General features: G+C 39.8%; 2 protein-coding genes across 2 annotated transcripts in view; one reads left to right on the top strand and one right to left on the bottom strand.

Moving 5' to 3' along the window:
- Window positions 1-22406, bottom strand: part of LOC105842984 (uncharacterized) — a 204130-nt gene that overhangs the window by 120587 nt on the left and 61137 nt on the right. The window lies entirely within an intron of this gene.
- Window positions 1-22406, top strand: part of LOC105842988 (cell growth regulator with RING finger domain protein 1) — a 79088-nt gene that overhangs the window by 23361 nt on the left and 33321 nt on the right. The window contains exon 4 of the mRNA XM_012697667.4: window positions 16535-16670. Within this exon, the coding sequence (XP_012553121.1) occupies window positions 16535-16670 (136 nt within the window). The remainder of the gene's footprint in view (window positions 1-16534; window positions 16671-22406) is intronic.

Raw genomic sequence — 22406 nt, 5'->3', positions numbered from 1 at the left:
AGCTTCCTTAGAGCTTTGAGCATAAATACGGTCATTTTGTTTGTTAAAATGTTGCTCAATTGTAAAAAAAATCTCATCCGTAAACAAATTTTTTCTATGATCTCCCTTTGCATGCCGCTTCAGTAGTTATTTCGATTTTACCACCCTATTCTCTTTTAAATTATCAGTTAAGAAATGACCACTACGTCTCTTATAGGCTGCATGTCCTAAGTCATCTTTTAAAATATGCGACGTGGTTCTAGGTGCTATCTTCATCTCCCTAGATAAAATCTTTTGCTTTCGGACAGGATTTCTTCGAATTCTTACCCTTACTGCTTTGACCACCTTTTTCGTACGAACACTACGTGGACGGCCAGATCTTTTTCTGTCACAAACAGAGGAGGTCTCATTGCACCTATTAATAGCCCGGTACACAAACATTTTACTAATACCAAGCGTATGGAGAGTTTTAAAAATTGCATTTGGCTCCATACCTTCTTTGTGTAATGCAATCACAGCGATTCGGTTCTCTTTATCACCCCACTCCATTTTAATATCGCAAAATATTGTACAATGTATTGGCGGCAAAATGAGAAAACTCAATGAGCAATCATATAAAAATGACAGATTCCAAATTCAAATGTAATATTTTGTTTATTTTTAATTATAACAGTATTTATGGCCAGACTAAGTATATGTTCGCTAACGACTTAAAATTCTTTAGGAAAGTAAACCGATCTCTTGTGCGTATAGCATGAGTCTGAATATGAGTCTTCTTTGTCGCTTTCTTCATTGCTGAAGGTCGTGTCCCTTAAACTTGACCGTGGCCTGTCTCGTGAGCTGTTTCCATCTCGTCCGGTCCTCAGCTTCTCGAATGGCGATTGCGACTGGCAGCCCAGTTAGGGCGGTTATTTGATCACACCAACGGCTAGGTAATCGGCCGCGGGGTCTCTTTCCTTCTACTTTGCCCGTCACAATCACTTTGTCCACGTTATCTGACGTATAATAACATATCAATGGTGCACTACTATCTGAGGTGAACTCTAATAGGGATCTGGATGGACCATTGATATTAAGCTGCAATTCAGCACACATATTGATAATATTACCAGAATGGCCTATAAAACATTGGGATTTATATTTCGCTTATCACGCTTTCGTACGCAGTACCTTGAAATGTTGATGAATTGTGTGCAGAATCCGTATGAGATATACAAGAAACGATTGGAAAGTTTCCAGAAACCGTTTCCATGGTACTGGGTAGGAAACTGCCCAACTACGGAGTAAGACTTAGCCACTATAATCTAAATTCTCTTCTTAACCGGAGGAAACGAATGTGTGGTATATTTCTATATAAATTAATCCATGGAATAACCGACACACACAATCTCTTAACCCAGATAAAAATATCAGTCCCTAAGTATTTAACAAGAACAAAGAAATATAAACCGTTTATAAGGAAGCCCGCACGCTCGAATTTGGGCGCATACTCTTTTTTAAACAGAATCCTTTTGGACTATAACAATGATCATCCGGAGCTATCCGATTACGCTGAACTAATTGTGAGTCATAAAATAGATGTTTTTTCTAATTGTCTTATCTTGGAATATTTCATCATTTTATCAATATGTGATTCGTATTTAAATATTATATAATTTCTAAAAACCACAATTTATCAAAAAAAAAAATAGCGAACAAAGCTCGGTCATCGTCTAGTAATTAATAATGTAATCAAGTATAATTTCCATTTTTTTTCTAATAAGTGGAGATATTAAAACTTATTTTACTTAGTGAAAACTTAGTTACTTTTATGAAGTCGTCGTGGCCTAACGGATAAGACGTCCGGTGCATTCGTGTTGAAGCGATGCACCGGTGTTCGAATCCCGCAGGCGGGTACCAATTTTTCTAATGAAATACGTACTCAACAAATTAATGTTCACGATTGACTTCCACGGTGAAGGAATAACATCGTGTAATAAAAATGAAACCCGCAAAATTATAATTTGCGTAATTACTGGTGGTAGGACCTCTTGTGAGTCCGCACGGGTAGGTACCACCGCCCTGCCTATTTCTGCCGTGAAGCAGTAATGCGTTTCGGTTTGAAGGGTGGGGCAGCCGTTGTGACTATACTGAGACCTAAGAACTATATCTCAAGGTGTGTGGCGCATTTACGTTGTACATGTCTATGGGCTCCAGTAACCACTTAACATCAGGTGGGCTGTGAACTCGTCCACACATCTAAGCAATAAAAAAAAAAAAAAAATGGTTACTTAGTTAAATTCTGAATTCCGTTTTCATTAAATTATTCATTGTAAATATTTTTATTCAATTATAATTTCAAGATGTTTTCAACTATTGCACTGTCGATTACATCTTTAATTGTCGTGTACTTCTTGTCAATTTGTCAATGTTTTATATTGATGATCACTTTGTTGGTGCAACTAAATAAATAATTATGTAAGTAAGTAAATAAATAGAGTGTAATAGAGATCGCACTTTAAAAATGGATAATTTCAATGCGTTCATGAGTGCTCATAGACTGTTAAGAATGTCCTTACATTTTTTTAAATATCTGTGTGATCTTGCTTTCAAATACAAAACTTCATTGTAATCGTTCAGATAATGTTTTATATCATTTCGTTTATAAGCAGGCTAATAAAAAAAAATTTCGAATTAAGAATTCGAAGGCGAATCGTATCGTACACTATAAATGTCGTCAGTGGGTCATCCAATGGTGGACACATCTGTTCTGTACGATGACCCAAACGACATGTTTAACACGCTGAATCACGGCTGATTTAATTTCCGGAACGGTATCATGGGAATCATAGACGCGACCCCATTTAAAAGAATGTAATAGAAACTTTTTTTTTTAATTACAACCTATGTTTTCATATCTTTAATGTTGTCTATGTATACGTTTTTACTGGTGGTAGGACCTCTTGTGAGTCCGCGCGGGTACGTACCACCGCCCTGCCTATTTCTGCCGTCAAGCAGTAATGCATTTCGGTTTGAAGGGTGGGGCAGCCGTTGTAACTATACTGAGACCTTAGAACTTATATCTCAAAGTGGGCGGCGCATTTACGTTGTAGATGTCTATGGGCTCCAGTAACCACTTAACACCAGGTGGCCTGAGAGCTCGTCCACACATCTAAGCAATAAAAAAAAGTATATATAACTTCTAAATAGCCATTGCGCATGTAGCTAAAATGCTTAGGGTGCTAAGCTTTGCTAGTTAAGCACAGACCCGTAAGCATGTCTGTCAGAAACAAATAGAAATACACCTGAGGTGGCGATGGTAAAACGGTTTTGACGTAATCGTCATCGAATTAATGAAACTAGAGGTCCCGCAGTAGTCGAAATTCGACTATAATTAATTGGAATTGTAAGTTTGTACTCTATTATGATTGTATTTTATACTTCTATAATCACAAATTTCGGCAAGACTACACTATAAAAAATATTAACAAAGACAAACAATATTTAATCTATTCTCAATTTGACAACAGACGTCAAGAACAAAAGTTTGACAATAAATAGTATGCATGCGTGTGTGCGTCAAATACATGGTATGTAATTTTTTCTTTATTGATTTAATGTATCTTTTATGCATTATTTTAAAAAATATTAGCACTGTGCACTTCTTCTCTTTATTCTCTATAAGTGTGGAAAATTTCATAATCCTCCATCCGCGCAATTTTCGTAAAAAGGGATACAAGGAATACAGTTTTTGCTTCACGTATTAATATATAATATAGATAAAACCCTCTAAACTGTTACAAAAAATACAGCCTAGTCTTTAGCGTTTTCTTTTTTAAAAAAATATACGTTTTCATTGTACCATTTGACCACAACGGTACGGTATTTGCTGAGACAAATTAAGTGTCGGTCGGTTTAATACAAAAAAAAAAAATGTCGTAATCCATTGCGCCTTTTGAATTGCTACTTTTGTTTTGAAACGTGTTTGTCGTGGAATTCGCGAATGCTTAAAAGGTCACAGCTAACAAATGGGACCGTACGTTAATATTTGTCAATTTACATAGCAATATGCTTGTAGCAAAAAAGTTAAGGCCAAAAATATGACTGCCTAATTAATAACGTTTTTAATGGCTCAACAAAAATAAAACGCCATAACAACTGATAAAATAAACCAAAATTTTTCGTTCTAAATTTAAATAATTAATTTGTTATCCTTTAGATCTCGGTCGGGATATGAATCGTAAAAAAAAAAAATTTTTTTTTTGTTTGATGGATGACCGAACTCACGACCCAGCCAGTGTTAAGTAATTACCGAAGCCCTTATACATATATCAGCAACGTGAATGCCGTTACTAATTTTCAGAAATGAGTTTTAAGTCCCAGTTTCCAGACTTCCTTTTCCTTATTCCTACCTCAATCCCACTATCAACAACGTCAGTTAACGCTCCAAATAAAAGTATATGTGCATTGAGAAAAAAAAACGGCGGCAAAAAAGTAAAAAAAGACATAACCTTAGTTTCCATTTATCTTACATGGATATTTATATTTATATATTTTCCCCGCAGTAGTCGAGATTCGACTATAATAAATTGAAATTAATAATAATAATAATAATAATAATAATAATAATAAACATTTATTCCAAACACAAATTAAGTACAAAAAATAAATAAAAAAAGATAACAAAAATAACGAGGCTTGGAAATGGTTACCGGCTCAGCAATGCCTAACAGTATCGAGACAATCGGTACTGCGGCGCTGATCTTCCGCCGGCACCTGCGGAGTGACGCGCACACCAGCATCAGACCGACCAATACACATCATTGTAAAATATATTAAAAAACAAAAAGAACATGAGTAATAAAAAATAAAAAAAACAGTTATGAAAAGGACAACAAAATGACATTATTAAATTAATTAAATAAAAATTGCAGTTGCAAAGCACAACTGATTATAGTACGGAGTAATTATATTTGATATTTTCGAATTTTTCCTGTATATTCAAAAGATATACTTTTAAATTTGTTTTAAAGGACCTTAGCGTTCTCTGGTGCCGGATAGGTGGAGGAATATTGTTCCAGCATTTAGAGGCCAAGTAGCGGAAGCTGCCTCTAAAAGCAGCAGAGCAGTGTCGAGGAGTCGCAAACACTTGGGAGCGTTGTCGCGATTGCTTACCGCCATCTCCTAAATAAGTCAACTTAAGATATAAATAATTCGGCGTTTGCAATTTTACGACTCCAAATAATAAACAAGCAAAATGCAACTTCCTTCTCAACTTTAAATTCAACATTTTGCTTTGATTAATTATCGACGTAACATGGGATCGTGGTGGGATGCTAAAGCAAAATCTCATGCATGCATTCTGTACTCTCTGTAATATGCGCCCAGTTGAATTAAGTAATCTTGGTCCGTATACCACGTCCGCATAATTCAGTTTCGAGAGAATCAGTGTCTCAACGAGTTGAATCCGAAGTTTTTCACTGAGATAATTGCGGATGCGGTACAGGACCTTCAAGCGATAGAAGCAGTGGCGGACCATCTCAGTGACATGCTTCTTAAACCGGAGACCTGCGTCCATCAGTAGGCCCAAGTTACGCACCTCATATACTCTCTCAATGGGGTCATTTCGAATATTTAACCCATTGAAAGGTTGTGATGGAAGCTTAGACAATCGAGATTCATTTCCAAACACAATATATTTAGTCTTGCTGGGATTTAAGAAGAGTGAGTTCTGTTCCGACCAATTCGCCACTCTATTTAGGTCCCCTGTAAGTTTCTCAATGGCCATTGTAAACTCGGACATCTTAAAAGAGATGTACAGTTGAATGTCATCAGCATATATATGGTACTGACAATGATTGATATGACCAACAATATCTGCGCTGTAAAGGATAAATAGTAAAGGGCCCAGGATCGAACCCTGTGGTACACCATTAATGACGTTAGCCATGTTGGATCGAACATTACCCTCACCGCGACGAATTTCCACCAATTGCGATCGTTCAGTCAGATAACTTGAGAACCAACGAATGGTATCCGCATTTAAGCCGTAGAAACTCAATTTGGCAAGAAGAAGGTCAATGTTCAAGCTGTCAAATGCTCGAGAGAAGTCCAGAAGTACCAGAATCGTACACATACCCCGATCCCGTGCAGCAAGGATATTATCCGTCACATCTAAGAGAGCAGTTGCAGTACCACGCGATCTCCGGAATCCGGACTGATACTCAGGCAATATGTTATGTTTCTCGAGATAGTCCGTCAGCTGTGAAGATATCACCTTCTCTAGAATTTTAGACAAGCAGGGCAATATACTGATGGGTCGGAGGTCACTGAGTGTCATGGCATTAGGTTTCTTAGGAACAGGACGAACTACAGCAGTCTTCCAAGTGTAAGGAAATATCGATGTATTAATTGACATATTAACAAGATTGGTGACAGAAGTAAGACTGTAGGGCAATGTCATACACAACATTTTAAGCGAAATATCATCAACACCCAGAGCATCCGACTTCAGTTGTTGCAAGATCTGCAATACAGTACATTCCTTTACCCCGGACAGATTAAATTGTGAATCAGAGTAACGATGAGAGTTAAAATAGTTAGTATTGGATATAATAGAAGAACAATTGATTACATTAGGAATTTTCAAAAAATGATCATTAATTTGTTTAGCATCGTTAAAAATTAATGGTAGTTCATGGTCTACAGGAGGTAAAATATTTGTTTTCAAATTTTTCCATAGGATAGAGGGATTATGAATCTTATTGTTAATGTTAAAATTAAAATAAGCCTTTTTCTCACTTTCTAGGGCTTTTTCCACCAACGACTTAAGGTCCTTATAATAATTCAGACTACTCTCAGTCTTACTAACAGTATGACGTTTGTGAGCTTTGTTCCTAAGTTTCATCATCAAGCGAATGTTGTCAGTAATCCAAGGATAAGAGTATGTTTTACATTTAATTGTTTTTAGGGGTGCGTGCAGATCAAACAAAGTCAATATGACCGAGTTAAAATTATTTAGACAGACATTAATGTCTTCAGAGTTAAAAATTGCATCCCAACGTATTCGAGTAAGGTCACTTTCAAAAAGGGTGTCATCAATGTTCTTGAACGGCCTAACAGTGACTATGCTTGCTGGCACTTTCGGTCTCCTGCAATTTATCTCACAAGACAGGAAAGCATGGCTATTCAGATCAACAATTCGCTCAACCTGAACACATTTACTAGCCAAATTATGTGTACAGATAATATCAATAAGTGTTGCACTATGATCAGTAAAATGTGTTGGCTCTGTAATAAGTTGGTCCAAACTACATATGTGAAAAAAATCTTTCATTTTATCAGTTTTAATGTCATTATTGTTCAAAAGGTTTACATTAAAATCGCCTAGCAAGACCAAACTATCAAAATCTGACAAAGAAGAAATAGTATGAGTCAAAGAGTCGAGAAAAACATCAACGTCCTGCCAAGGAGGTCTATACGCCGTACCAAATGCTATTTTCCGAGTGTTAACAACCAAGCTCAACCACATCTGTTCAACTGATTCCTGTACGAGAGTTAACTGTATGGGCTTAAATGGAATGCCTTGCCTGAAATTACAAGTTTAAACATTATTATGGTTCTATTGTCAAACACTATTATATTTCGATAATATAATCACAGCATTCGCCAAAACTGCACTATAGATCAATAATATTAAAAACAAACAATATTATAATCTATTTTCAATTCGACCACAGACCTTAAGCAATAACAAAAGTTTCCCAATTGACAGTAAACAAAGAGTATATTTTTATGTATGTGTTGTGTCAAATACATGGTAGTGTGTGTAATATTTTCTTTATTGATTTAAGGTATCTTTTATGCATTATTTTAAAAAAATATTAACATTGTGCACTCCACTATATTCTCTATAAGTGTGAGAAATTTCATACTCCTCCGTCCGCGCAATTTTCGTAAAAAGGGGTACAAAGTTTTTGCTTCACGTATTAATATATAGATTAGTTACAAATAGAGGCCCAAACGATGGTCGGACCAAATAGCGCAGGAACTGAAAATACGTGTTTTTTTGTTTGTTTTCCCTACCTAAAGTGAGAGCGTTGAGAGGCTATTTCAGCGTAACCTTAACTAGTAGGTGAGCTCACTGGGCTCAAGCCGGAGTGATGCTAACAATGACCCTAGCAAGAGCAGTGCTTCGCAGAATCTACTACCGTTTAATAACTGCCGAACCACTTAAACCTGGAGCCACTGCGGTCATCCACAGTGCGTTTCCAGAGGTATTTTTTGCCACGTACCATCCGGCTATGGAATGAGCTCCCCTCCACGGTGTTTCCCGAGCGCTATGACATGTCCTTCTTCAAACGAGGCTTGTGGAGAGTATTAAACGGTAGGCAGCGGCTTGGCTCTGCCCCTGGCATTGCTGAAGTCCATGGGCGACGGTAACCACTCACCATCAGGTGGGCCGTATGCTCGTCTGCCTACAAGGGCAATAAAAAAAATATATATTAATTATTTTTTTAATGGAACCTCTTTCAATTAATAATTATATGTGTAATAATTAACTGTGAATAAAAATTTTCTTTAGGAAGTACTTGCAAATCCTGTTTGTAGCGCCATCTACTATAAGACGATGTGAGGAAAATATTTTTGCTTAAATCAGTAAAAAGTAATTTGTGTAAAATCAATTACTTGGGAGTCATATAAAATTCATTAACATCTTATTTGAATACTACTTAGCTTAGCATTTCATGAATTGTTTTGCGGTAATTTTATTTGTTTGTGATAAATAAAGTTGTAGGTGCTATAAAAAAAAAAAAGCTGATTATGTAAAAATTAAGGCAGTGTTTTTCTATTAATTACGCCATGGAAACCTTCCAAAAACTTTTGTTTTCGTTGTAACCTCACAAGTGAAAATCCTGAAAAGCACTGTCGACTACACTAAGACTATAATAAATATAACAAAATAAATAATAATATAATATGTCAAATACATATAAGTCGCCATAATTCGGACAAAAAGACTGTTTGATGTTAATAATATCACGCTTTTATCTGCTTAACATTTTCAAGAGAATTGACTCATCGCCACTACTAATTCCTTTTATTAGTATTATTGTCGGTATCGCAGACATCATTAAGAGTATTTTTTTTTATTGTCATTATACAACATATTATTTTTGCCGACGTTTCGAATATTTTACTGTACTCGTCGTGGTCACGGACGATCAAGGTCATTTGTCGACATTTGAATATTGTTTTAACTACCGTCTATGTATTTGTCGGAGACGGTCATTAGTTTGGCAGCTAAACGAAACGCAGCACGATTCCCGAGAGATGGCAGCACGATTGCGGTATCGTCGGAACTCTGCTAACTTCGAGCTGCGAGAGAGCCTAGCCGCCCACTTCGATAAAGCGGTACGACACGAGAACCCTCTCATCGTGGCCGCCGGTAACTACATTCCCGATACTGCGGACAGAATGGAAAGCAGTCGACGTCGCCCAAAACACGTCATTTCGGATCCTTCCGATCCACTAACGGTGCTTTTAGGTACCTCAAGCACCAGTCATCGTTCTCGTCGAACCCGTCGCTTGCGACGAAGGGCTCGACGAGTAAATTAACCCTCAGACACAGCCCACTGAGTTTCTCGCCGGATCTTCTCAGTGGGTCGCGTTTCCGATCCGCTGGTAGATTCTGCGAAGCACGGCTCTTGCTAGGATTCGTGTTAGCAACGTCGTCAGGTTTGAGCCCCGTGAGCTCACCTACTAGTTAAGGTTACGCTGATATAGCCTCTCAAGGCTCTCAGCTTAGGTAGGAAAAAAAAGCCTAGCCGATGGAGGCGCGTAGACGCCATCACACTTACCAACCAGCCTTCTTGAAGAGCGGTGCCTCCGTCCTAAGAACTGTCATTCGTTTTCGTTTGCTAACGTCAAGAGAATATTTTTAAATTGTTTTAAGACAACAAACGTGATTGGTGTACTCAATATATATCTTAGCTCGATCACCCTATTCGCCCCTATGATGTCTGAGGATCGTATTAAAAATTTTGGCTTCTCCGACATCTTTTAAAATGTTTAAAATGGCCTGATATCTGGTGGTAGGACCTCTTGTGAGTCCGCCAGGGTAGATACCACCACCCTATCTCTTTCTGCCGTGAAGCAGTAATGCGTTTCCGTTTGAAGGGTGGGCCAGCCGTTGCAACTATACTTGAGACCTTAGAACTTATATCTTAAGGTGGGTGGCGCGTTTACGTTGTAGATGTCTATGGGCTCCAATAACCACTTAACACCAGGTGGGCTGTGAGCTCGTCCACCCAACTAAGCAACAACAAAAAAATTTATCCGAATCGCTGTAAATTCAATAAACATTTCGACTTGCTAAAACAAATAAAAATCGACTGGCGAAGGTTATATATTCGTTCAAGATGCAATTAACTGCAATCGTTTCCTACTACGCTTCCCCTTTGAGTTACGTGCATTTGTTTCTCGAACGATCTAGCTTCCGTTGAGAAGGCAAACACCGTGTAATCATTCACGGTAGTGATGCACACGGTATGTATAGGTTTTTTTATTTTTTTTATTGGTTAAATGGGTGGACGAGCTCACAGACCACCTGGTGTTAAGTGGTTACTGGAGCCCATGACATCCACAACGTAAATGCGCCACCCACCTTGAGATATAAGTTCTAAGGTCTCAAGTAAGTTACAACGGCTGCCCCACCCTTCAAACCGAAACGCATTACTGCTTCACGGCAGAAATAGGCGGGGTGGTGGTACCTACCCGTGCGGACTCCCAAGAGGTCCTACCACCAGTGATTACGCAAATTATAATTTTGCGGGGCCTAACCAACCAACTTATAACTAACCACCCAGCCTTCTTGAAGAGCGGTGCCTCCGTCCTAAGAACTGTCATTCGTTTTCGTTTGCTAACGTCAAGAGAAGATTTCTATCATAAAACATTAAAATCCGTTATATCTCTACATATACATTAGAGAAAAGTGTTAATTAGAGAAAGGGGATAACTATAGGAGGATAGTTAAACATAAATCATCTATTTTAGAATTGTTTTCTTTCTGTCTGTTTGTTTATTCGCGCACATTATTAATGTAATTCGGCGGACAGATTATTTGAAAGAGAATAAAGATTTTTTTTTTACAGTAAAATAAGATGTTTAAAAAAATATGATTTATAGATTTGTGGAATTTACTGTTCACGCTAACACATGCTTCTGACATACTAACACACTTCTAAAAGTTTTATAAGCAAAAAGTTTATTATTAGTACCTAAGAAACCTACTCTATTTCTCTGTCTCATGAAGCTATCAAAAAATTATTTCGATAAACCATTCTTAAATCCTTGTACTATTTGAGTCGTCTATTATCAAAGGTGGCAATCTGTGCATTTGGACAATAAAAATGTTATTGATATGTCAATACAGATTGATTTGAATATAATCGTCTCCTTCAAAGAATACGGTTCAAAACCTGCACTAAATAAAGGTTAATAGTTAACCTGTTATTTATCTAAGATGTCGTTCCGAAGAGTTTTGTGACTGCCAATGGAATACAAAGTCGATAATTCGTTTTTCTGATTTACCAATAATTGTCCAATAGTCAGATTGCCGGCTTTGATAATAGTCGACTCAATTTTGTAAGTTCATTTTTCATGTTCAGGCTTTTTCAATAATATACATCATGGTCACCCTTGAATCAAATTATGTGTATGTAATGACCACGAATAAAATATTCGAGTAATCAAAATAAAGAAAATCAAAGACAATTAAAACGTTCTCTAATCAGTAAGCAAAGTCGCACATAAATTAAAATAATTTATTATAATAAGTTTAATTAAGACTATATTAAAACGATGTTTTTTTTTTTCTTAAACAAATTATTCGTATTTAGCATAATAAAATAGTTGAGTTTTTGTTTATTGCATTAATGAACGAACGAGGTCAAGGCATACCTGGTGTTAAGCCAGGAGCCCATAGACATCAACAACGTAAGCGCCACCTAAAAGCATTGAGGTAAGAGTTCAACTCTCAGTTTTATAGTTACAACGGCTGCCTCACCCATCAAACTGAAACGCATTATTGGTTCTTTTTCTTTTTTTTTATTACTTAGTTGGGTGGAGGAGCTAACACAGCCCACCTGGCGTTAAGTAGTTACTGGAGCCCATAGACATCTACAACGTAAATGCGCCACACACCTTGAGATATAAGTTCTAAGGTCTCAGTATAGTTACAACGGCTGCCTCACCCATCAAACCGAAACGCATTACTGCATCACAGCAGAAATAGGCAGGGCGGTGGTACCTACCCGTGCGGACTCACAAAAGATCCTACCACCAGTGATTACGTAAATTATAATTTTGCGGGTTTGGTTTTTATTACACGATGTTATTCCTTCACCGTGGAAGTCAATCGTGAACATTTGTTAAGTAAGTATTTGATTAGAAAAATTGGTACCCGCCTGCGGGATTCAAACACCGGTGCATCGCTAGATACGAATGCACCGGACGTCTTATCCTTTAGGCCACGACGACAAAAGAAGAGAGGCGGGCTAGCTTTCACGGTAGAGAAAGGCGGGGTAGTGGAAATCTTCTTATTCCTCGATGTCAGGCGTAGCCAACCGGTAGATCGCGATCGATAAGTCGATCGTGGCAAGACAGAAATATATAAATACATAGAACAGACTGCGCAACGTAATCACCCAATTGCTGCACGCATCATCTTCATCTTGTATCATTTATTAATGACCATTACGTCACATTATTTGTCCTCTCTTCCACGCAATAGTTCTCTTTTAATACATATAATATAATTTCAGCTTTATGTTAATCTATTCAATAAAAGAAAATTTACTATTTATTTCTATACTAAGAAATGTCACTAGTAGATTGTGTTACGGCAGTAAACAGTAGTAGACCTTAGTTCTAATCAAGCTAGCCAACCCTGCTCTACGTAGTATGGGCATAATTCTTTTACTGCACTAGATAGGGAAACGATCTCACAGTGTACCAGCTTATATGCAATAGCAGGAGACCATAGACATACGCCACCGCTCACCAGCCACCTTGAAATTTATCTGCTATCTCATCCTTCAAAGCGAAACGCATGCCAGCTGACATTAGCACCCATAATATTCTTTCCACCATCAGTAGTTCGTAACTTTTTTTTTTGTTACTGTCGCCTATGGACTTCAGCAATGTCAGGGGCAGAGCCAAGCCGCTGTCTACCGCAAAATTTTGCGGGTTTTAATTTTTTCATAATACTCTTATTATTTCTTCGTCGTGTAAGTCTCTCGAGAACACGTGTCGAGTTCATTAGAAGAATTTTTACTTACTCGCGGTATATGAACGCTCGACCGATGACGTCATCACTATAAACCCACGACTTTGTATATGGAGTTTACGGAAGAAATTACCATGTGTTCAAAATAATGCAAAAGTTTCTTTTTTTGGTGTTCGCGTCAGATAACGTGGCCTCAAAACAAAATGTTTCAGTCATTCTATAGTTTCGTTAAGAAATAAATTAAAACTATAAAATCAGGCGCTTTGGAAAGGATACAACGTATAGTTCCGTATTTAGAATTGCATTTTCAATAATCGAAATAAAATTTCATAATAAAACAAACAGATGTCGACGTTAAGACCTGTACAGTACCCGGCGAGAAATGTTGCACATCGACCTTTGAAACGAGACAATCGGCTAATTTGGGTTTCGTAGAGCGAAAGAGTTATTCTTAATTCAAAGCTAATGATTTACTTTACTACAGATAAAAAGATTCATTATCCTCCAAGTTGGGTATGGATAGATCGATGAACGATCACCAAAAAGTAATGAAATAATAATCTTCGAAATATAAAAAGCTCCTACCATATATAGTACTCGTCAAGCTTGGACCGCTTTGCTTGCCTATCGTTGATTTGAGTAGAGTTGGCGAGCGATTGAAGAGCTATCCCTCCGGGAGCCGTGCTTTTTGGTCGCTCGCCAAAGCTGCAGAAGGAAACTTTTGCAGGTCTAGTCTCCCACCACTGCGCAAGTCCGATGACAATCTGGCCCACAGCGCGAAAGAGAAGGCTGACCTTCTGGTCAAACTCTTCGCCTCGAACTCGACTGTGGACGACGGGGGTGCCACACCACCGAGCATCCCCCGGTGTGATAGCTCCCTGCCGGATATCTGCTTCACACAGTGTGCAGTCAGGCGGGAGCTCCGACTCCTGGACGTTCATAAGTCGAGTGGGCCAGACGGCATCCCCGCAGTGGTTCTGAAAACGTGCGCCCCTGAGCTGACACCTGCGCTAACGCGTTTGTATCGCCTCTCTTATTGCACTAACAAGGTTCCGTCTTCATGGAAGACTGCTCATGTCCACCCTATCCCCAAGAAGGGTGACCGGTCGGACCCATCGAGCTACAGGCCTATCGCGATAACTTCCTTGCTTTCCAAGGTGATGGAGCGAATTATAAATACACAACTCCTGAAGTATCTTGAAGATCGCCAGCTGATCAGTGACCGACAGTACGGTTTCCGTCACGGTCGCTCAGCTGGCGATCTTCTTGTATACCTTACTCACAGGTGGGCTGAAGCCTTGGAGAGCAAGGGCGAGGCTCTTGCTGTGAGCCTTGATATCGCGAAGGCCTTCGACAGGGTCTGGCATAGGGCACTTCTATCGAAGTTACCATCTTACGGAATCCCCGAGGGTCTCTGCAAGTGGATCGCTAGCTTTTTGGATGGGCGGAGCATCACGGTCGTTGTAGACGGTGACTGTTCTGATACCATGACCATTAACGCTGGCGTTCCACAAGGTTCGGTGCTCTCCCCCACGCTTTTCATCCTGTATATCAATGACATGCTGTCTATTGATGGCATGCATTGCTATGCAGATGATAGCACGGGGGATGCGCGATATATCGGCCATCAGAGTCTCTCTCGGAGCGTGGTGCAAGAGAGACGATCAAAACTTGTGTCTGAAGTGGAGAACTCTCTGGGGCGAGTCTCCGAATGGGGTGAATTGAACTTGGTTCAATTCAACCCGATAAAAACACAAGTTTGCGCGTTCACTGCGAAGAAGGACCCCTTTGTCATGGCGCCGCAATTCCAAGGAGTATCCCTGCAACCTTCCGAGAGTATCGGGATACTTGGGGTCGACATTTCGAGCGATGTCCAGTTTCGGAGTCATTTGGAAGGCAAAGCCAAGTTGGCGTCCAAAATGCTGGGAGTCCTCAACAGAGCGAAACGGTGCTTCACGCCTGGACAAAGACTTTTGCTTTATAAAGCACAAGTCCGGCCTCGCATGGAGTACTGCTCTCATCTCTGGGCCGGGGCTCCCAAATACCAGCTTCTTCCATTTGACTCCATACAGAGGAGGGCCGTTCGGATTGTCGATAATCCCATTCTCTCGGATCGTTTGGAGCCTCTGGGTTTGCGGAGGGACTTCGGTTCCCTCTGTATTTTATACCGTATGTTCCATGGGGAGTGCTCTGAGGAATTGTTCGAGATGATACCAGCATCTCGTTTTTACCATCGCACCGCCCGCCACCGGAGTAGAGTTCATCCATACTACCTGGAGCCACTGCGGTCATCCACAGTGCGTTTCCAGAGATCTTTTTTGCCACGTACCATCCGGCTATGGAATGAGCTCCCCTCCGCGGTGTTTCCCGAGCGCTATGACATGTCCTTCTTCAAACGAGGCTTGTGGAGAGTATTAAGCGGTAGGCAGCGGCTTGGCTCTGCCCCTGGCATTGCTGAAGTCCATGGGCGACGGTAACCACTCACCATCAGGTGGGCCGTATGCCCGTCTGCCTACAAAGGCAATAAAAAAAAAAAAAAATTAACCTTGATCTGATAGCTACCTAACTTCACAGAATCACCAATTTGAACCGATTTCGTTCTAGCTATTTCGGAGTGTATACACACTTTTTATACTTAGTCTGGCGTTTAGAGCAAGCCGTACTCTCTAAAACTGACCATAAATCATAATCCAGCGGATTAAGATCGGGAATAGACGACGGCCAGTCTTCAGCTCTGGTGAAGTCCGAAACGTTCGTTTCCAACCAAGACTGCGTAGACCGAGCTTTATGACCTGGCGCCGAGTCTTGCTGGAAGGACCATTCTTGATTATTGGACATGGTGTTGTTAAGGGGCTTCACTACCTTCTCAAGAATGGCATCTTGATACACTTGTGCCGATGTTTTGATACCTTTATTTTTAATTTTAACAGTATTTATAGCCAGACTAAGTATATATTGGTTATATACATACTAACACAAATATGCGGTTAGGTTGTAATGCTTTGTGACGTAATCAATATTCACGGTTTTCTTCTGCATTTTTTTATTTATTACTTAGATGGATGGACGAGCTCACAGCCCACCTGGTGTTAAGTAGTTACTGGAGCCCATAGACACCTATAACGTAGATGTGCCACCCACCTTGAGATTTAAGTTCTAAGGTCTCAAGTATAGTTGCAACGGCTGCCCCACCCTGCAAACCGAAACGCATTACTGCTTCACGGCAGAAATAGTGTGGTGGTACCTACCCGTGCATGACACCGTACTTAATCAATATTTTTTTTCTAGGTGTGAACTGCTGTGTATCTTCAACGGTGCGGTACTGGCATGCCAGCTGGTGGGGAGCGCCAGTCAGAGAGCTGCATAGAACTCTGTGGGGTTCCCTAGCGGACATTCTCTCGTCATCACAACTTAAGTTTACCAAGTAAGTCTTTATTATTATTATTATTATTTATTGCCCTTGTAGGCAGTAGAGCATACGGCCCACCTGATGGTAAGTGGTTACCGTCACTCATGGACTTTAGCAATGCCAAGTGCAGATCCAAGCCGCTGCCTACCGTTAAGTACTCTCCACAAACCTCGTTTGAAGAAGGATATGTCATAGCGCCCGGGAAACACCGTGCAGGAGAGCTCATTCCAAAACCGGATAGCACGTGGCAAAAAAGATCTCTGGAAGCGCACTGTGGCAGGATGGATGAGAGATCACGATTGGAAATACAAGTTAACAGAACTGCAATACTGATTGACAAAGCACAGCTGAAATTGATGCAACTAAAAGCAAGAGCTTTTGCACTCTCTCTCTCTCTCTCTCTTCGATCGGTCCCTCACTGCTGAGGATCGTGACTCCGTCCGATTCCGTCAACCAGCTGTCTCCATCGATCCCGCCCTGCAGCCCGCACAGCATGAGCTTTTGCACAAGAGCACACATATTTAAAGTATGTAGGTACGCGCAACTTAGTAGATTCGCAGTAGAGCTTTAATGAAAGTTGCTCCTTTAAACGCGTATAAAATTAACAACCAATACGAGAAACTAAGCGCCGTAACTTTAAGCTATTTAGGATTTGTTAATCCGAAACTAGTCCATAACTAGATCAAAAAGTTAGAACAGGTAATAGACAAAGCAAATTACTTTAGAGTTCTTAATATTTAAATTAAATTCGAATGATTTATGAGCTTTAGCCAATTGGAGGGGCCATTATAATGGTTGAGAAGTACGGTTTCTAGGATCTCTTTAAAAAGGGGACTTGTCTCTATCGATTGAGAAACAGAGAGTGGTTTCTTGTAATCAAATTTGGGAACTAACTGTAAAACCTGTGAAAAGTTAGCTGGTTCCTGAGATGTCCTCTTCAAGATAAGACGGATTGTTCCTAGGATGCTACGAACTAGGAATTCTACTATATCGGTTAAGCTTTATACTGGACATTTACGTGTGTAAATGTCAAAGTTAATCTGATGGCTTGAATCTTCTACTGCATTAGATCGGTGAACGACGCACCTGATGTTAAGTGATTACCGGACCCCATAGACATCTACAACCTAAATGCCTCCACGTACCTTGAGATTATAGTTCTAACTGCCACGCATTACTGCTTCACGGCAAAAATAGGCAGGGTGGTGGTACGTGCCCATGCGGACTCACAAGACGTCCTTACCACCAGTAATCAATTAATACATATATTATTTACACAGTGGATGAATCGTGACGTGGTAGGGTGTCGATGGTGGTTTGCACCTGCATAGGCCGGGTCAAGGGTGTTGTTAGCGGCGGCCACTGGGGTGGGAGGTGTTGGTTAGTGTGTTGCGAAGTACCATTCGACATTAACCTCATGTACCACTGGCTATCTTACAAAATCGGCATTTTAAAATTCGTAGGGACTCTTATGTGGGTGCCGGTCGCGTGAAAGAACACCGCACCACACTCACTAGCTTTTAAGTCATAGTGGTGTGAAAGAAAGTTTTGAAAAGTATTACGTTGCTACGAAGGGACCCCTACTCCCATTGCAGATCATTAAGTAGAGCTTGTCAAGGACGAACGCGGTGCAGATGCGGAATGACTTAATGTGAGGTTGGACTGGATGACTCTTAAGTACTTGATCTTTCTGGCTTTGTTTATACACTGACCGAAATGTATAGGGGCGGAATGATGTTCCTGCTTTACATACATAAGATTGATCCCCAAATTCCACTCTAATATTTTTGTTTTTAATTACGGAATTTCATTGAGCACATTCAATCAAAAGCTATATACTTTGATCATTTTGTCATTAGACATTGACGGCCTCAAATATTAACGAAATAGGCCAAATATAGTATAGTGTATGAATTTATAATAATACTATTAAATCCCGGGCCACCACCATATTTATAATAGTTTTTAATAATAAAGAAATCCGACTTAATGGAGACGATTTCGTCACTGGCCAACACTAGCCAACGTACCTACCATAAATTTCAACGAGCGAACTAACCTATAGACAAAGCCCACTGAGTTTCTCGCCATATATTCTCTGTGGGTCGCGATTCCGATCCGGTAGTAGATTCTGCGAAGCACTACTCTTGCTAGGGCTAGTGTTAGGAAATTCTCTCAGGTTGAGCCCATGAGCTCACCTACCCGTCCGGTCGTAGCTGGAATAGCCTCTTAGGCTACCAAATAGGAAAAAAGGTACCATGAATGAACTACCAGCAAATTTACGACGACGAACATTAACTGGTATAGTAGCAGGAAGAATTAGGTACGGGTAGGTAGGTACATATAACCATCCTAATTATTTCTGACCCCAACAGTCACGTATTTTACCCATTCAATTATTTGTTTTTCTATCAACAAGTGTCTCGCTGATATTTCAGAACTTTACCAGCCGATTTTAGTTACTCCTATATTAATACTAAATAAATGTAGCATTGGCAAGAACGGAACGCATGAAAAGAGTCTGAATGGGAGCGTTGAGATGTGAGTGAGAGAAAACGGAAAGAAAGGGAAAAGAGGAGAATGACAGAGAAAAGGAAGATGTCGAAGACGGTTAAGACGTAAAAAATGTGTTTTAGATAATTTTTTATTATCATAACAGAAGATTTTTGAACAGTGGAAGTTTAATTTTATGCGCTGCGATCCCAATTCTACATAATATATTTAGGTCAAAATATTACAAATTGTAAGTAAGACGCACCGCGATTCGTTTTGTTTTCATATTTCTTGTGCGTGTAACGGTCCTTTTGAGGAGATCGGTTTTAGCGATAAGGACATCCGTTATGCTTTTTTATATGTAGGAAACTTTCTTTTTTATTTGTTGTTTTGGGTTTTAAATTAATGCAGATTGTACCCTACTTTCTGAGTATATTGTTTTTATTAAAAACGATCTAAAAAAAATATTGCTTAGTTGGGTGGACGAGCTCACGACCCACCTGATTTTAAGTTTTAACTGGTGGTAGGACCTCTTGAGAGTCTGCGCGGGTAGGTACCACCACCCTGCTTATTTCTGCCGTGAAGCAGTAATGCGTTTCGGTTTGAAGGGTGGGGCAGCCGTTGTAACTATACTGAGACCTTAGAACTTTATCTCAAGGTGGGCGGCGCATTTACGTTGTAGATAGACATCTACATCATGGGCTCCAGTAACCACTTAACACCAGGTGGGCTGTGAGCTCGTCCACCCATCTAAGCAATAAAAAAAAAACTTTGAGACATGAGTTCTAAGGCTGTCTAACTACGGCTGTCCCGCCCTTCAAACCGAAACGCATCAGAAATAGGCAAGATGGTGGTACCTACCCGTGCCGACTCGTAAGACGTCCTATCACCAGTATATACGTACTATCAACTATGTACTTAGTTTGCTAAATATAGCATAGCGCAGGTTAGCTTAATGTTGGTGATGAGCAGAAAGGAAACAACTACGATTGATTTTAAGCTGGATCTCTAGTGAGCATCCAAATTTCCTACTCAATTTTTTTTAAAAGTTTTTAGCAGCGCGGGACTCATTTTTAAACCGATTTCACCGATAATTCTATTTGTGTTTTTAATAAATCACACAAAGATCTTATTGGTAAGTATGTATTTGTGAGTCCGCGCGGGTAGGTACCACCAGCCTGCCTATTTCTGCCGTGAATCAATAATGCGTTTCGGTTTAAAGGGCGGGACAGCTCTAGTTAGACAGCCTTAGAACTCATGTCCCAAGGTGGGTTGCGGTATTTACGTTGTAGATGTCTATGTACTCCAGTATCCACTTAACACCAGGTGGGCTGTGAGCTCGTCCACCCACCTAGCAATAAAAAAAATCAAGAATGCGGATATCAAAGGAAACATCCATGGTGGCGCTACTGGTTACAGAAAATATATATTTATTTGTAATTAACAAGAGTCGCGTGGTCACTATCACTTTTTGTAGACTTTTGAGGACAACTAGTTAACCAGCTCTAGTAACCACTTAACTTTAGGCAGCGGCTTGGCTCTGCCCCTGGCATTGCTGTGGTCCATGGGCGACAGTAACCACTCACCATCAGGTGGGCCGTATGCTCGTCTGCCTACAAGGGCAATAAAAAATAAAAAAAAACACTAGGTGGGCTGTGAGCTCGTCCCCCATATAGGAATAAAAAATAAAAGAACGTACATATATTCGAGCTTAAGTTTGAACACGATGAATGTTCTGCCGCAATCGTCAAGGTCCGCTCACCTAAGCCCGAGTAAACCGAACGACCTCTATTCGCGAGTGCAATAACACAAACACGTGTTGCGAAGCGGCGCTCTCGTTCTAATCGCTTTCAAACAAGCATCACGCGTGTCGAGTCTCGACAACGGCGGATCCAGGGGGGGGGTCATGGGGGTCATGACCCCCCCCCCCCCCTGAGCTAGTTCCAGAACTTGAACTAACTTGGACTAATTGAAGAACATCATGATTTATTTATTATCTATTGTTATCAAAATTAAATTATAAGTTCTTAACTTGCCCACGACTATGTGACCCCCTCCTGGCGCCAAAGCTGGATCCGCCCTTGAGTCTCGAGACCGCTGAAGACTTCCATGTGCTCAGTGTGAGTTTTTTTTAACGTTCTCGATAGCGTAAAAGTTAACTTAAATTTGTATGCACTTGGAACAGCACCCCTAACGGCAAACGTTCCAACTCCATATAAATCTGAGTTAACGTTTACGCTATCGAGAATGTTAAAAAACTCGCACTAAGCACACTCAACTCGTCGTGGCCTATCTGAGTTTCTCGCCGGATCTTCTCAGTGGGTCGCGTTTCCGATCCGGTGGTAGATTCTGGTGGGGATTCTATTTATTACAATTTCCATCACCACGTACCGCTTGATTCGAATACACCGGGCGTTTTATTGTACAGGTCACTTTTTTTTCTTTCCCGTTTATTCTATTAACCTCGAGGGGTTATTCCAGATTCACCGAGCTAGTCTAGTTAAGGTTACGCTGAAATATCCTCTCAAGGCTCTCCTTAGGTAAGAAAAAAAACAACTGAAAATGTCTATCTCGAAAATCTTTCTGTATTTGAATTTAATTTATTTTTAACACAATTTTATGAGCTTGGCGTGGATGTTTGTTTGTATGTAACATAACCTTTAAACGTCTTTCTCGCCGACTTGAAGTCCGATTAATTTGTAAATTTGCCTACGTATCAAGGATCGATGACAGTAGAATATTTTTTTTATAATTTCGTTCTAATATCATGAGTGGTATCAACAGGGGAAGAAAAACTTGAAATTAATTGTTCAGTTTGCTATTTAAGTAATATTTTTGAAGTGAAACTTCTTAAGCGTCTTAACTGCTTCTCTTTAACTTCTTAGGCGCATGAGGGTAAAATTTTTACAGAACGTCACGCAAGTATGCAACGGAAGTGACATCAAACTACTATTGAAATTAAGTACTTGTCAAATGTCAGTAGTAGTAGTTGTTGTATTTTTCCAACTGGAAAGGCAAATGTATCATACCATACAGCGTAATATTTTATAACTTTTTTTGTGAAAAATGTTAATAGGAATTGAAATGAAATGAAAAGGATTTGGAACATTAATCAAATAGCATGAAATTAAATTAATCAATTCAATTGGCAAAATATTAGTCATTTACAATTTAGAAATCTAAACATAAGTGACTGTCAACACTGAGGTTTGAGATTGACATTTGACAGACTTTTGGCGGGAACATATCTTCCTTTTT

The sequence above is a fragment of the Bombyx mori genome, chromosome 25 (genome assembly GCF_030269925.1).
Source record: "Bombyx mori chromosome 25, ASM3026992v2".
In the NCBI taxonomy this organism is placed as follows: domain Eukaryota; kingdom Metazoa; phylum Arthropoda; class Insecta; order Lepidoptera; family Bombycidae; genus Bombyx; species Bombyx mori.
The sequence above is the reverse complement of the archived record's forward strand: the minus strand, read 5'-3'. Positions and strand labels throughout refer to the sequence as shown.